The sequence below is a fragment of the Parastagonospora nodorum genome (genome assembly GCF_000146915.1).
Source record: "Parastagonospora nodorum SN15 chromosome Unknown scaffold_1, whole genome shotgun sequence".
NCBI lineage: Eukaryota > Fungi > Ascomycota > Dothideomycetes > Pleosporales > Phaeosphaeriaceae > Parastagonospora > Parastagonospora nodorum.
In genome coordinates, this window is record NW_001884549.1 from 1,788,728 (window position 1) to 1,803,549 (window position 14,822).

At 53.7% G+C, this 14,822-nt stretch overlaps 7 protein-coding genes across 7 annotated transcripts; 4 read left to right on the forward strand and 3 right to left on the reverse strand.

The window, feature by feature from the left end:
• Window positions 1–295: 295 nt before the first annotated feature.
• SNOG_00798 (hypothetical protein) lies at window positions 296–1,808 on the forward strand (the record flags this gene model as incomplete). The annotated part of the gene is made up of 3 exons (XM_001791419.1): window positions 296–368; window positions 540–838; window positions 897–1,808. 3 exons carry the CDS (start codon window positions 296–298, stop codon window positions 1,806–1,808), a joined length of 1,284 nt encoding a protein of 427 aa, XP_001791471.1.
• Window positions 1,809–3,109: 1,301 nt separating this feature from the next.
• SNOG_00799 (hypothetical protein) lies at window positions 3,110–3,748 on the reverse strand (the record flags this gene model as incomplete). The annotated part of the gene is made up of 2 exons (XM_001791420.1): window positions 3,110–3,439; window positions 3,707–3,748. 2 exons carry the CDS (start codon window positions 3,746–3,748, stop codon window positions 3,110–3,112), a joined length of 372 nt encoding a protein of 123 aa, XP_001791472.1.
• A 682-nt stretch (window positions 3,749–4,430) lies between these two features.
• SNOG_00800 (hypothetical protein) lies at window positions 4,431–4,791 on the forward strand (the record flags this gene model as incomplete). Its single annotated transcript, XM_001791421.1, has 2 exons — window positions 4,431–4,629; window positions 4,673–4,791. 2 exons carry the CDS (start codon window positions 4,431–4,433, stop codon window positions 4,789–4,791), a joined length of 318 nt encoding a protein of 105 aa, XP_001791473.1.
• A 927-nt stretch (window positions 4,792–5,718) lies between these two features.
• SNOG_00801 (hypothetical protein) lies at window positions 5,719–6,931 on the reverse strand (the record flags this gene model as incomplete). Its single annotated transcript, XM_001791422.1, has 5 exons — window positions 5,719–5,756; window positions 5,812–6,211; window positions 6,263–6,430; window positions 6,482–6,653; window positions 6,705–6,931. 5 exons carry the CDS (start codon window positions 6,929–6,931, stop codon window positions 5,719–5,721), a joined length of 1,005 nt encoding a protein of 334 aa, XP_001791474.1.
• Window positions 6,932–8,204: 1,273 nt separating this feature from the next.
• Window positions 8,205–9,447, forward strand: SNOG_00802 (hypothetical protein; the record flags this gene model as incomplete). Its single annotated transcript, XM_001791423.1, has 4 exons — window positions 8,205–8,316; window positions 8,373–9,110; window positions 9,162–9,286; window positions 9,334–9,447. The coding sequence occupies 4 exons, from the start codon at window positions 8,205–8,207 to the stop codon at window positions 9,445–9,447; spliced, it is 1,089 nt and encodes a 362-aa protein (XP_001791475.1).
• A 147-nt stretch (window positions 9,448–9,594) lies between these two features.
• Window positions 9,595–11,610, reverse strand: SNOG_00803 (hypothetical protein; the record flags this gene model as incomplete). Its single annotated transcript, XM_001791424.1, has 2 exons — window positions 9,595–11,062; window positions 11,120–11,610. 2 exons carry the CDS (start codon window positions 11,608–11,610, stop codon window positions 9,595–9,597), a joined length of 1,959 nt encoding a protein of 652 aa, XP_001791476.1.
• A 1,280-nt stretch (window positions 11,611–12,890) lies between these two features.
• Window positions 12,891–14,732, forward strand: SNOG_00805 (hypothetical protein; the record flags this gene model as incomplete). The annotated part of the gene is made up of 5 exons (XM_001791425.1): window positions 12,891–13,075; window positions 13,135–13,889; window positions 13,945–14,017; window positions 14,060–14,446; window positions 14,501–14,732. 5 exons carry the CDS (start codon window positions 12,891–12,893, stop codon window positions 14,730–14,732), a joined length of 1,632 nt encoding a protein of 543 aa, XP_001791477.1.
• Between the last annotated feature and the right edge of the window lie 90 nt (window positions 14,733–14,822).

The following is a 14,822-nucleotide window of genomic DNA, read 5'->3' on the forward strand; positions in this document are numbered from 1 at the left end:
CAGTAGCCAGTAAACGCAAGGCGATGATGTAAGAGTTGCTGTAAGGCTGACCCCAGTACAGCCGTGTTGCCGACGGCTAGTCGGCGGCATGGCCGCACCCAGTACCAAAGTCATGGCATGGTGGCTCGCCAGCTCCTGGTCGCTCTTTGGGGAATCGGGCGGATTTTCCTGTATAGAGGGACGGAGTGTGCGTTGAAACAAGATAGCTGCATCCGCTGAACAAGGTCCACATGAGCGGCACTTGCAGCGGATTCGTGCGCAGGGAATGAACATCATCTTGCAACATTCTATATATATGTCCAAGTCGCGCGTGGGTTGCATCGATGCGAGAAATGAGAGGCCACAGACGGGGTTTGGAAGGCGTAGAGGCAAGCGCCAGGGTTGTGTTGCCCCACTACGACTCATCGAACCCACCCACCACCGCTGAACAGGAACCACGTCGATCTCTGACTACTGCAGCTCTACTACTCCACGGACCCTCTTTCTACTTCTCTGTCTCTCGCTGCATCTCTTCTCTACGACCAAAACGGCGCAACCAGCCCCCGCCAGCGCACCCCCGCCTGCCGACGACGTTCGCTCGACGCTGCGCATTGCCAGCAAGTTCGTTACCGCCTCGGCCATCCTCTGGGACCCCAAGTTCACCGACAGACCGCCCCCGGGCGAGCTCAAGGCCACGCACGCGGGGACGCTTGCTGTTCCTTTCCGCACAGATTCGTCCATCAGCGTCCGCAACCTCGGCGGAGGCCAAATCATCCCCGTAGTCCCCATCATGGACAACCGCCGGCACCCGAGCTCGTTCCAGCAGCTGGAGAAGCTGGGCGAGGGCACATATGCTACTGTAGGTAGACAAGTGCATGCGTGCATACGAGGGGATTGCACGTGCTGACTCGGCGCAGGTGTTCAAAGGCCGTAATAGGCAGACGGGCGAGCTGGTGGCCCTCAAGGAGATCCACCTCGACTCCGAGGAAGGCACGCCCTCTACGGCCATCCGCGAGATCTCCCTTATGAAGGAGCTCCGCCACGAGAACATTGTCCTGCTCCACGATGTTATCCACACCGAGAACAAACTTATGCTGGTGTTCGAGTTCATGGATAAGGACCTGAAGCGATACATGGACTCGCGCGGCGACAGAGGCGCTCTGGACCCTGCCACCATCAAGTCCTTCATGTACCAGCTGCTGCGGGGCATCGCCTTCTGCCACGATGCACGCGTCCTGCATCGCGACCTGAAGCCCCAGAACCTGCTCATCAACAACCGCGGACAGCTCAAGTTGGCCGATTTTGGTCTTGCCCGCGCATTCGGAATCCCAGTCAACACCTTCTCCAACGAAGTTGTAACGCTGTGGTATCGCGCTCCTGACGTCCTGCTCGGCAGTCGCACTTATAACACAAGCATCGACATCTGGTCCGCAGGCTGCATCATGGCCGAGATGTACACCGGACGCCCCATCTTCCCGGGAACCACCAACGAGGACCAAGTGCAGAAGATCTTTAGGCTGATGGGCACACCGTCTGAGCGCTCGTGGCCCGGCATCTCACAGCTTCCAGAGTACAAGACCAACTTCCCCGTGTACGCAACACAGGACCTGCGCCACATCCTGCCGCAGGTCGACCAGGTTGGTCTCAACCTGCTCAGCAGCATGCTTCAGCTACGCCCAGAGATGCGCGTATCCGCAGCAGCCGCCCTGCAACATCCGTGGTTCAACGACCTACCTCAAAGGCAGCATGAGCACGCCATGGCGAGTGCGCAGGCCCAGGCACAGCAGGCACAGATGGGGGGCTACCAAGTACCACAGAACGCCTACTAGGAGGGAGGTGTTCCGCCAGCGCACGCTCCATACAATCCTTGGGCGTAATTGAATCTGTTGCATTCGCAAGGGAGCGAAGAGCTCCACTATCTTCATGTTTCTGTTCCAAAGGCGTTTTTTTTTCACTGGAATCCTGCATGGTTTTAGCGGAGTCCATGCAAGCGCCATTACTAGTTCCATCTCAGGCAGCTACGAGAAAAAATATGATACCTCAGTTCAATTGCTTTTGCCGTCATGCGTGCGCGCTTTGTTCACTTTTTTTTTTTTTGCCGACTAGACCTTACAGTTACAGCAGCCCCGAGACAAGACAGTGCTTATTCAGTACTGGTGACTTCCGTCCTTGCATTTCGTGTCCTCAAGAATGAAGACCCTTCGATCCGAATCTCCCCGCGCAGCACCAACGCTGCAGAATGTCTCTGGATTCAAGTACGCGCCAATGTCTCGCATACTTTCGCCAAGCGTCTTCGGACATTCACTCCGGTCCATGCGGGTGTCCGAGTCATGACCGATGCGCAACGTCTGTCCAACGTCGCGTACGGCATTCACGAGTCAACAGCTAAAGTCAATCAATGCTACTCTGTTCTGGCATGCCCGAGTTACGCAGTCTTGGTACCACGGGGCGATCTCGCAAAAATGTCCATTTCTCCGGCTTGTCATCCCCGCCACGGCCACGCGGGAATAACGTTCACAGGGTCAAGACTCAAAACGAGTGCCACGCGTGCGTTTAGCGCACGACTAAGCTCACGAGGGATTCCGATACGACAATTGTGAATCAAGCTTGTTTGGAGAGGTTCATATTTGATTCAGATTCCGCGCGAGTCAGATAGAAAAAGAAAAAGGAGAAATCCAACCGAGAGAGATAGACAAAGGAAACCCCGCAATGCCCCATCCTCCCGCGTGAAGATGTGAGTAAACAACCTGAGATTAGATAAGAGGTATGTGGGAAATGCCGAAAAAAGGAACCCTCCCAGCTCTTTCTGGGTATATCGATGAGTGTGAAATGCTCAACGCCCGTTGCAATGTGGAGTAGCGAGAAGAAAGCTTTTGTCCCTCCATGTCGCTTGTCGAGAGTCCAAAACTTGCCACCTAGGCGGTGACATAGCTCCTGTCTTCCAAAAGCGCTGACGAGAGTGGTAAGAGAACCGCCACTTCGCCTTCTTCGAGGTGCTCGTTCGATGAGGAGTGGCATATATCGCCCATCAAAAATCGGGCACCGTAGGTGCACATGGTCATGCTCGCTTTCTGTTGCTGCCGGAACGCTTGGGAGACAGACTGGTGACGCTCAAAGTACTTGTGCGTGCTCATGCCTGAACTTTCTTCTCGTTGAATGCCTTGGGCTTGAAGACGGCGTCCTGGCCTGACATGCGTCGCCCAAGTGCGCGGTCCAGCTTCGCTCCCAGTGCCAGCTTGCTCATGTCGTCTGTCTTCTCATTGCTCAGCGCGTATCTTTGCTGGACGAGACGCTTGTCCTCGAGACGGTCAAAGCCGGCATTCCATGACTTGATGTCGTGGGCTTTGGGGTCACCGGCGGTCGACGAGGCTGCTGAGAGGTGCGAGGGTGCGATGGAGGGTGTGAGAGTCGGTGTTGCGCTGTAGGTAGACATTCTTGTGGAGGCGCGGTTGCCGGTGGACTGCAATTTCTTTGCGTTAGGTGATGTTGGTACTTGTGCTTGGGTCTGTTGGGTTTGTGTTTCTGTGGACATGGTGCAGATGAAGTAGTTTGGAGCAGTGTTCTTGTGGTGGTGGTGATGTAGAGAAGGGTGTGGAGTGTGAAGATTCAAGCTTGACGGTGACAGAAGGCAGCTAAGGACTCAAACACGGCGACTAGTGTTGAGCATAGGCCGGTTCAGCCACAGGTCGCGTCTGAAACCAGTGGTGGAAACGGAAGAGCAACTTACGTTGGCTAGGATGGGCCGCGAGGACTCCAGAGACGTCGGCATACTAGCGGTAGTAGGGAGTGATGGCGTGTCGTTGGTCTGAAGTAAAATGGCTCTAGGCTACTCTTGGGTCTGATAGGTGCAAGACAACGATTGAGGAGCGCCGCGAACAGATGAAAGGTGGAGCGGAGTAGCAGATTGGCAGGATGGCAGAGTCGTGAAAGACGGTAGAGGAGAGCGGCCTTGTCAGAGGGTCCTGTGCTCACTTTGTCCGGGCTTTCGCGTGTTTCAAAGGGCTCAGATCGGCAATGCTGGAAGGGGGCAACGTGGAGATGCGCAGGGGGGATAAAGAGGCTAATGCGCTTGCAGCAGAGTTGCCGTTGCAGTCACAGGATCTTGGGATTCGCCGCGCCTTACGAGGTCGTGAGTGCTTCCCGAGAAGGTTGTTTGTTTTCTTGCTGTGCGGTGAGGCAGGCACGGTGCTGGTCACAAGAAGAGAGGCAGGCGCACAACACCACCAGCAGACGGCAGGTGCGACCTTTTAGCCCGCCACGATGCTGCCCGCCTCTGAAACCACGCAAAGTAAGGATTGCTGCATTTCGATAGAGTGGGCGATATGCAGCAATCCTCTCAGACACGAATCCAGGGGGTGCCTCTGGAAGATGTCGGCTGCGGTGGTCCACTTAAGCCGCACCTACGCAGCCAATGTTCGCGGTGCCCACGCCGCTGCCACGTGGGGACCGACATGGATGATGGGCGTGAACAAGTCTCTGTCTCCACCCGCCACGGTCGCCCATCTGGTCGCCTATTATCCACGTCCACGGTAATCGCAATCTGCAACTCTGGGTCGTCATCGCAAACAAAGCGTGCCTTGCGTGGCCACCAAAAAACACAGCCATTGACGACGAGCGCCATCCCGATAAAGTTTGCTCCGCTGCACCACAGTAAGCTGGTGGATCTTCAACCGCATCTGCTACGCGCCTGCAGCTAGCCGCCTAGCCACCGGGCAGCCAGCTCCTCATCCGTTCTCAACCAGACAGATACTGGTGGCTGCTGTCCGCTACTGCCCTTCTTATCAACGCTGCTCAGCAATCAATCCTTGCTGAACTCTGCACACCGGCTACATTCCCGCGAAACTTCTCTTCTTGAAACATGTGCTCATCCTAGGAATGCAGAATGCACATTACCATTCCACCAATGCCAAGTTTAATAGCCGCCACTATCGTACAGCGACCTTGGCTGATGACTTGCAAGCACGGCTGCTTGTCCGCTGCGATAAGGCGCCTTCATCGGGCTCCCTGTCACATGCCCATCTGTCTCGTCATCGTCCAATCACACTTCACGCGTCCCTGCACCGCTGCCCGATCACCATGATTACCTTCGAGACGGCAACTCCCACGCGTTCGCTGACCACGTGGCTGCGAGGGATGCCTGCATAACATGCAGATGCTCGAGCCAGTGATTCATGCGACTGTAACTCGCTTCGGGCGGAGACGTTCGGCGTCACGTTTGCGACTCTTACCCGACCATCAACAGCGGGGCAGCACTCTTGGTATTGGTTGCGTATACGATTACCTCTATACCTTGGAGATGATGCAGGCCTGTTGTGGCTGCAGCATCGGCATGTGCTGCTAGCCGCCTACACATTACGAGAGCCTGGACTGCTCCCGTCCCACACCACCATCACATCCAATAAACCTCCAGCCACGCCGGCATCGCTGCTGTCAATAAACGCTCCGTGGCGCTTCAGAATTGTAGTCTTTGGAAGAATATGCTTTTTCATCGGATGTAACGCGGTGAAAAGCTATCGGCCCATATGTGTCAAAATCACGCCTTTTGCCCGCAAAGTTTATGGCGATACGAAAAGAAATGGTGGAAAGTATATCGAGTATCTCGCGCGTCTGAACAGCTTCTTACGTGATGCAAACTAAGTGCAACGCGCTATCGAAGCCATCGTACGATTTACTGCTAGCCTACACTAACGAGCGTTTATTCTGGTAGATGCTTCATTTATATCCACCACCCATCACCGCTTACATAGGCATACCCTGACCGGGCATCTGCTGCAGCCCTGCGAAAAACGATTAGCATAAACCTCTCCAACAAGAGTAGGAAATGTGACTTACATCCATCGATATTCTCATTCACCGCACTCTTCACCTGGCACGCGTTCATAGCATTGACCGCCTGACTCTTCAGCGGCTTCCCATTCTCGCACGCCTGGAACATGCACTTGTCATTCATCGCCTTCTGCAACGAATCGTCCTTCCAGCCAAAGAGATAGTCCGCATGCGTGCCGTATCCCTTGTTGTCGTTGTACGATAGGAAGAAGGGGTTGGAGCCGTCCTTCGGCCACATGTTGTTGAACTGCGTGGTATCCCAGAGCGTCTCATACGCGACTTGCGGCATGCGGACGGGATGCGAAGCCGGACAGGGTTTGGCGTTCGTAAAGGCCTCGTTTTGCGTGTTGTACATGTGGTCTTGGTGGTTGGGCGAGTCGACGTCTTTGCCGTTCCAGCAGCTGGGCTATGCTAGGTCAGTGTGTATCCCCAAGATGTTCCATGCAGGGCTGCGTACGAAGTGATGCACAGTCATGATGCCTCCTTTGCAGGATTTGGGCGGGAAGTCGGGGAGCTCGGGGAAACGCGTGTTCTTGTCGGACAGACAGACGAAACGTAGGCCGATGTGCTTCTTTGCAGCATCGAGCGAATCTGTGACGGGCGATCCAACTGTCATTCGGAACCCCTGGTGATGTCAGTGTCCGTACCGTGGTAGGTGATGCATTTCTGAACCCACCTTGGGGAACGCAGTGATCTTCTGGTTGCCGTTGGAGTTGAAGTCTTGCTGTGTGTAGTAGATGGTCATGCCTCCGTTAATCCCGTTAGGAAGAGCAGCGTTCTGCATAATAGGCACGCGCTTGTACGATCCATTCTGGTGTTTGAAGAACATAGCAGCAGTCCAGTAGTTGCTATGAAGTATTAGAGGTGTTCTACGTATGTTTTAAAAGCGAAAAAGCTACCTGAAGTCCTCGGAGAACGTGCAAGTCGTGCAGGTAGCCAGAGTGCTCGGATCCTTGTTCATGGTTGCGTTGAACGCATTGCCGCCCACGATCTGATGGACGTGAGCAGATGGCAGCTTTCCAGGCTCGACGAGCGGGTCGAGGCGCTGAATGCTCAGTGTTGAGCAGCCGAAGCGGAGCGCAGCTTGCGCTGGTGCGACGAGAGCAGCGATTTGGTACAATCTCATCTTGATGCAATGAATGTCAGGAAAGAGTTAGAAAAGTTTGAGGTATCTTGGACAAGCTCTGGGCCGCCATCATCTTATGCTCTCATCTCACAAAGTCCTTCATAACTTGCAGACCTGTCGTTACACAAGATACAGGGCCTCGAGGAGGTTCATGGTGTTGAAACGCTTTACCCTCGTTTATCCATAGCATGCCTGTAGCCAATCGTGATTTTTTCTGGAACATTTCCCCGCATAACCAGCACAACGGAGGCTACACATTCGTCCACCATATTAATATGATCGCCACGGCACTTAGCTCCCGCATAAATGTCCGACGAGCACGGCACTTTTGGTAGATCTTCTGCACGTCTTGGACGAATGATAAAGCTCCGTTGCAATCTCGCGCAGTAAGACCAATATATGCTATATGACGACAAGCACGCACTGAGCTCGTGAACGTGTAGCCAAGTCCAGGCAGAGTGCGACAAGCTTCGTTCTATCGAATGATCACCAAGCTTGTGATGAGTGGGTGGAGAGGAGCCTTGGGGATCTTGAAAAGTGGTCGCGGAAAGGAAGACAATTTGTGTGATTGCGGCAGACTCATGCTTGCAAAAAATAATCTTGTGGCCAGCACAAAGTACCAGGCCGAAAGCCCTCGTGAATGGGGCCTGATAGGGAACCTTGGAAGCTATGAGCTGGACAAGCGATAGGGTCGTCAGCTATGATCCACGGCTTTGCAGTTAACCTTCCTCTTACGGCAGCTGCGTGACATGAACAACACATGCCGAATTATTGGTCACGCAAACACATGTTATGGATATCCACGAAAGCTCAACACAGCTTCCGCATCCACATCGTCTCTTCATTCGTCCTGATGGTAGATGGAATGTCGGATGCAACGCTACGTTGCCTAACAATTTCTGTACTGCTTGAAGGCTTTCGACTGACACAATGACGTAATGACTACTCTGCTCTTATGCCACGAAATCGAACCTCGAACTGCTGTGGAGTCGCTCCAAGTCGTGTCTGACACGAAACTTTGTGGTTATGGGTGTTTGCTCCTACATCCAACAGACTTAGGTAGTCAACATTGTCGAGTCGACCGCTTTCTATCACCAAACAACCGCACTACTGGACCCCGCGATGCATACTCCGCGCCTTAGGCTCTTGGCACCAACTTCCACCTGTAGGTGGCGATGGTGCAACAAGCAGCTCTCGATTGAAATCCAATTCTCAACGTTGTAATCCTCGTTAGCTCCCTCACATCGTACAATATCCTTAATTGCAGTCGACCATGGCAGAAGCAAAGACTTACAATGTTCCAAAAACATGCAAAGCAGGCGTAGTCATCAACGAGGGCCCAGACTTCAAGCTCGAAGTCGAAGATGTGCCAGTACCTGAGCCCGGTAAGACCTACTCCTAAGCATGAAGGGAGCAACAAGCGTCTAACGTCACATGACAGGACCAAACGACGTCCTCATCAAACTAAACACCACAGGCATCTGCTACTCGGACATCCACTACATGCTTAACGACCTCCCTTTCCCCACCATGTCCTCCTTCGGCGTCCGTAGCCCCGGCCACGAGGGTGCAGGCATCGTTGTCAAACTCGGGTCCAACGTGAGTAACTGGAAAGTCGGCGAACGCGCAGGTATCAAACCCGTATACGACGTATGCGGGTCTTGCGAACTCTGCTGGACCGGGAAGGAAGCTTACTGCGATGAAAGTCCCCAGATTGGCTTGCAGTTCACGGGGAGCTATCAGCAGTATGTACTCAGTCCGGCAAGATATACGCAGCGCATTCCGGAGGGCGTGGATGACTTTAGTGCGGGCCCGATTATGTGCTCTGGCAGTACTATTTACTGCTCGCTCAAGGAGAGTGGGCTGAAGCCGGGTGACTGGGCTGTGTTTCCTGGCGCAGGAGGAGGGGTGGGTCATATGGGAGTTCAGCTTGCGAAAGCGATGGGTATGCGGGTTGTTGGTGTTGATGGAGGTGAGGAGAAGAAAGCGCTGTGCATGAAACTTGGGTGTGAGGCTTTTGTCGACTTCACGAAAGTTGATAATGTGGCTGAGGAGGTCGTCAAAATCTGTGATGGGAGAGGCGCACATGGAATATTTGTGACGGCTACGAGTGCCTCGGCGTATTCAAGTGCGCCTATGATGGCTAGAATTGGTGGCAAGATTATGTGTATTGGTCTACGTAAGTGCACAGGATAGGTAGGTATGACTGGGTGATACTGACGACCTATAGCTCCTGCTGGAACTGCTATCGCGGGAGGAGATCCGCTGCTCATGGTGGGGAAGAACTTGCATGTCATTGGCACCAAAGTGGGTTCACTTTACGACACTACAAAAGCGCTAGAGTTTGCTGCTCAAGTAAGATCCCAACACCGCGCTCACAGTTCTGCCTAACAGTTGGTTAGGGAAAGCTCAAGCCTATATACGAAGTATTCCCAGTCGCAAGAATGCCAGAGGCTGTTGAAAAGCTTCGAGGTGGCAAGGTGGCGGGTAGGCTCGTAGTTGACTTTAACGCATGAGGAGTGTTCTGGTTAAGAAGTCACAGCAATTATGTGCATCGGGCGCAAGGGAGTTGCACAAACGTCATTCGACGCTCTTTATTGACGATCAGACGTCTTCTTTGAAACATTTTTGCCTGCTTCAAGCATTCGTCTTTCGCCGTGCACTTAATCCCATCTTCCAGAAATCTTGTCCTGCACCCACTTCGGCACCTTAGGCTTCTTTTCCCACCCAGTCTTCCACCCCTCCTTCCACCCCTCGACACTCGACGGCATGGCAAACACAGCCGTGACAAACCACGCCGTCTCATCCGCCTTAACATCCTTGCGGACAAGCGGCAACACACTCCTCGCCTCCACCAAATTCGAATTCGCATCTGACAGAATAACACTCCCTTTCCTCATACCCTGATACAGCTCCGTGATACCAACAGCGCCCGTCCGCGACGCGGCAAATGCACTGTTCGTCGTCGTCTTCTGGCCCTCACCGTCGCCGATGAATTCAGGGAGTTCAGCGAAGACTTTGCCGTCTTTGGCGCGGCACCCGTAGACTGACCACGCGCCCTCGGCGGTCATGAGATCGCGCTTCGTCCGGATGCGGTGAACGCGCAGATGGAAGTTTGGCGTGTCCTCTGTGGGTGGAATCAGGTATGTCAGCACGTCGACATCGTGCCAGGGCTTCATGCTGGACACGAGTACGGGGACGCCATCGTGGGTTTCAATCTCTGAATCGCCGTTGTGCGCGCGGCGCATTTTCCACAATTCGCCGCCGTCTTCGGAGAGCGCGAGCGAGGACTCTGGGACGAATTGCTCCAGCTCTTGGTAGCCGGTGGACACGGAGTATGCAAAGGCTGCGCTGTAGGCGAATTTGCCGTACTTTGCGTTGGAGTTTTTGATGGCGTAATGGCATGACTGGCCGCTGGAGAGGAGGAACGAGTGGCCGCCGCTTCGCACCATGATGTGGCGGGGATGTGGGAGAGGTCTAACAATGCGCTGGTTTGCGTATGGATGGGGTTCCTCGGGTGCACTCCAGAATGGATGACTTTCCGGCATAGCGAGCGCCGCAAAAGACAACATACACCAGTACGGAGACTGAGGGGAGTTGTAATTTTCGGCAAGATAGGTGTTTGGATACGAGTAGCCAACTGTTAGCATACCGTTCGGTTGGAAGATGTCGTGCTGTGTAGTCCACCATCGTAGGTTTCGGAGCCATATACCCTTGACGACACCCCAGGATAGTGGCTCTGGAAGCTCGACGTCAGCAAACGCTACTGAGCTCCAGAAAGCTGACATAGCCCAGCGGTACGTTAGTGAGCGTCCGAATGTGATGGCTCGGCCTTCTGGGTCGAAGTAGTGCACAAAGTCAAGAGCATAGAGCTTCGCCCGCTGTTTGTACTCTTCTGCTTGCTCTGGGTCGATGTCTGCTGCGAGCTTTGCGTAGAGAAGTTGCAAATATTGAATGGCGAATGATCCAGAGTAATAGTCCATTTGTCTGTAATGCTCAGGCCCATCGTTTGACCATCCATCGCCACGGTAGAATGTGTTGAGTTGCTTGATATCGGCTTTGAGCTGGTCTCTTGACCAGTTCGCTCCATTCCGCTCGAGCCCGAGGTTGGCGAAGACACGGAACCACAGCCTATCAAGGACTCAATACGACAGCTCATGAATTGGTTATAAGGAAAATGAAACGTACCAGTTCGTGTTGGGCATTTCCTTGCTGTTCATACTCCCTACCCATGTCTCAACGTTCTTCTTTTGCTTGTCCGTCAACGGATCCCAGAAGTCTTTATTCGCAACCGCAAGAGTGAACCCAATCGGACATGCCTCGACCATCCTCTGATCGATATTGTCCATATATCCCCAAAACTCTTCATTCTCAGGATCCGTTCCAGAGATCAATCCCTGTACAAACTTTTCCGAATGGGCATACTTGCTGCCACCAGCAAGCAGTGGTGCCAATCCCCACAGTGGACGAGCATATCCTTCGACCTGTGCGGCTGTTTCGTCAAACCTCGTGCCCGTGCTACCTACCTTGATCATGGCATTTTGCGGAGAAAATCCCGGAACCAGCGGATCTAGCAGCGAAGTCACAGCGGCAACCACATCGTCACGCGTCTTAAGCGGATTCGTGGAGAATGGGTGCAGCGCAAAGGCGCGGTTGGCGTTTGCTGTGGCGGCAGTCATCCTTTGAAGATACTCCAATCACTATCCAGAGACGTCGAGAAGAACGAGACTTGATCTTTCAGCCGCGGGAACACCTTCCTGCAATTGGCGATGTATGTCGAGTTCTCGACTTGCACACAGTTGTGGCTGAAGTCGGATTCGGCACACAATGCTTCGACGTGCGGATGCTCGGGGTTTTCGTGTGAATTGTCGCCGAAAGCCCTGATTCGACAAAGCCAAGAGCAAGGAGACGGGTTGATGAGTCCGGACGAATGCTATGTGGCTATTTCAAAAGCTTGTCTTGGGACGCGGGTTGAGATGTAGTCGCTGTATAGGATCGACGTGCTTGGCTTCGGCGTCTTCTTAAGTTAAGTGGTAGCTCGGTTCTTTATCGTTATTATGAACTGCTCGGACAGATTGCGTTGTGGAGACCGTCTTTTGCCTGAAGAGCGGCGTCAACCGCCAGCATGATTCAATGCAACACACTAATGCAGCGACTCGAACTCCACCTCTCGCAATCACGCGTCGCTCAGTCGTGGGGCAATGGATGGTCTAACCCCAGCCTGCATCCAATTCACGGATAAATGCAGGTTGCTCACGATAGCCGTAGCGCCTCCTACAAGCGGGGGATGGGCACGTCTGAAACCCAAAGCAGACTCGTGCGCCGTTGCTTCCCCAGCTGCACACCAAGACCGATGAAAGAGTAGGGAAATGTGCCAAGTCCATCTGACCCTCAATTGGACGGAAGAAGTGCTAAGCTTGGCGATCTCCAAGACGCATTTTGTCAACTTCCACCACTCCGCTGCCAGATCTCCCTCTGGGCGTGCAGCGCGAACGCTTTCTAGAATTTGAGGCGCAACAATGGGGAGGCTCTCATTCGACAATGTGGCTAGCATCACGGTGCGATGGAGTCAGAATCGGGAGCTAGGTGGACGGTCTGTGGTGGAGTCGTGTTGCATGTAGGGATGTGGAGTATGGGGAAAGAGGGCGCGCTGGAGTGCAAAGACCGCGGCGGCGGAACGTTAGTCTTGCCAAGGGGGCTTAAACAGAAGCATGGACCGTAGTCCCGTGCGTTGTATATAGGTAACGTGCGTTTCCTGGAACCTGGGGTTTGTCAATCAGTCTGTGGAGCCAGTTCCTCTTCTCCCCATTGTTGACGATCCGGGGTTGTCTGCAGACGAATCTTTGCAACGGCTCCACTGCCTCCCCATAGGTATGTCTGATGCGTATAGAACGTTCAAGCAGACTGAATTGACAACGATTAGGGCATTACTTCTTATCGCAGTGTTTAAACCGCAATCATGGTTTCCACCGGTGCAAAGATCATTCGCATGATCGTCAAGAACGATGCTGTGAAATCCGACCCGCCTGAGATATACGGATGGCGCGCCTTCGCCATGGCTGGTTCTGCCTGTTTCGGAGGCATGTTGTTTGGCTTCGATATCGGTACTATTGGCGGTGTGCTCGAGCTGAAGGAGTTCAAAGAGTAAGTTTCGCAAATCTATTTCGACAACGATTCCCCAGTGGACTAATTTTCGACCACAGAAAGTATAAGATCACCGGTAACGCCAAGGCAGTGGCTGATCTCAATGCCAATATCGCCTCGACTCTCCAGGCCGGGTGTTTCGTTGGTTGCTTCGTCGCCTCCTGGATGGCTGACAAGTGGGGACGCAAGTTCGCTCTCCAAATTGCTGGACTGATTACCATTGTCGGCTGCGTCTTCCAGGCTGCTGCTCTCGGACACATCGAAGTCATGTACATTGGACGTCTAATCGCCGGTGTCGGTGTCGGCATGGCCTCCATGGTCGTGCCACTGTACATTTCAGAAAACTCTCCTCGTGCCATTCGTGGCGGTCTGACCGGTCTCTACCAACTCTTCATCGCCACTGGAACCTGTCTCGCTTTCTGGGTCAACTACGGTTCGCTGCTGCACTTGTCTGGCAGCGCTACGGTTTACATTGTCCCGCTCGCTCTTCAGGCACTTCCTGCTGTCTTGCTTTGTGGCTGCATGGCTCTCAACAAGGAATCCCCTCGATTCTTGGCCAAGCAGGATCGCTGGGAAGAGGCGAACAGCGTGCTTGCTCGCATGCGTAATTTGCCTGTTACGCACGAGTATGTGCAGAGTGAGATCAAGGATATCGCCGACCAGCTCGAGCACGAGCGCATGCTCGTTGCTGGTGCTACCGTCAAGGATCTCCTCAAAGAGATGTTCACGATTCCTGGTAACCGCAAGCGTGCCCTCATCTCCATCGGCCTCATGATTTGCCAGCAGATGACCGGAACCAATGCCATCAACTACTGTGAGTTGCCAAATTCTGCATCGATCATGAAGCACCACTGACGTTTTGTCCTCAGACGCACCCCAGATCTTCAAGGCCCTCGGTCTCCAAGGTAACGAAGTCAAGCTCTTCGCCACTGGAATCTACGGGTAAGCTCCATTCCCCCCTACGCTTTTCGACCCATCTAACAGTACCAGCGTCGTCAAAATGGTCGGCTGCCTCTGCTTCCTAATCTTCGCCGCCGACTCCCTGGGCCGCCGCCGTTCGCTGCTCTGGACCTCCATCGCCCAAGGTCTCTCCATGTACTACATTGGTTTGTACATGCGCATCGACCCGCCCATCGCAGGCCAAGCCGTGCCTCCTGCCGGCTACTTCGCACTGGTCTGCGTGTTCCTGTTCGCGTGCTTCTTCCAGTTTGGATGGGGTCCCGTGTGCTGGATCTACGTATCCGAGATCCCCGCGGCGCGACTGAGATCGCTGAACGTGGCTATCGCGGCGGCAACACAGTGGCTGTTCAACTTTGTTGTTGCGCGCGCTACGCCGAATATGATGGCCACTGTTGGAAAGGGTGGTTATGGGTAAGACGCAACTCCACCAACACGACCCTTGGAAGTAAACTAACATATCCGCAGTACTTTCCTCATCTACGGAACGTTCTGTCTCTCCATGTTCATCTTCGTGTGGTTCCTCGTTCCCGAGACCAAGGGTCTGTCGCTCGAGCGCATGGACGACCTGTTTGGTTTGACTGAGATGGTCAAGAACATTGAGGCTGATCGCGAGAACCACGCTCACTCTACCACGACGGAGCTTGACTTGGATGGCAAGAACGTGACGAGGGAGGAGCGCAAGGAGGTAGTCAACTGAGATGATGATCTGGACCTTCGTTGGATAATTACTGTTGCTGAGATGAATGACGAGCCTATGTTGAGTTTGTGGACAGTTTGATCCTCTTGC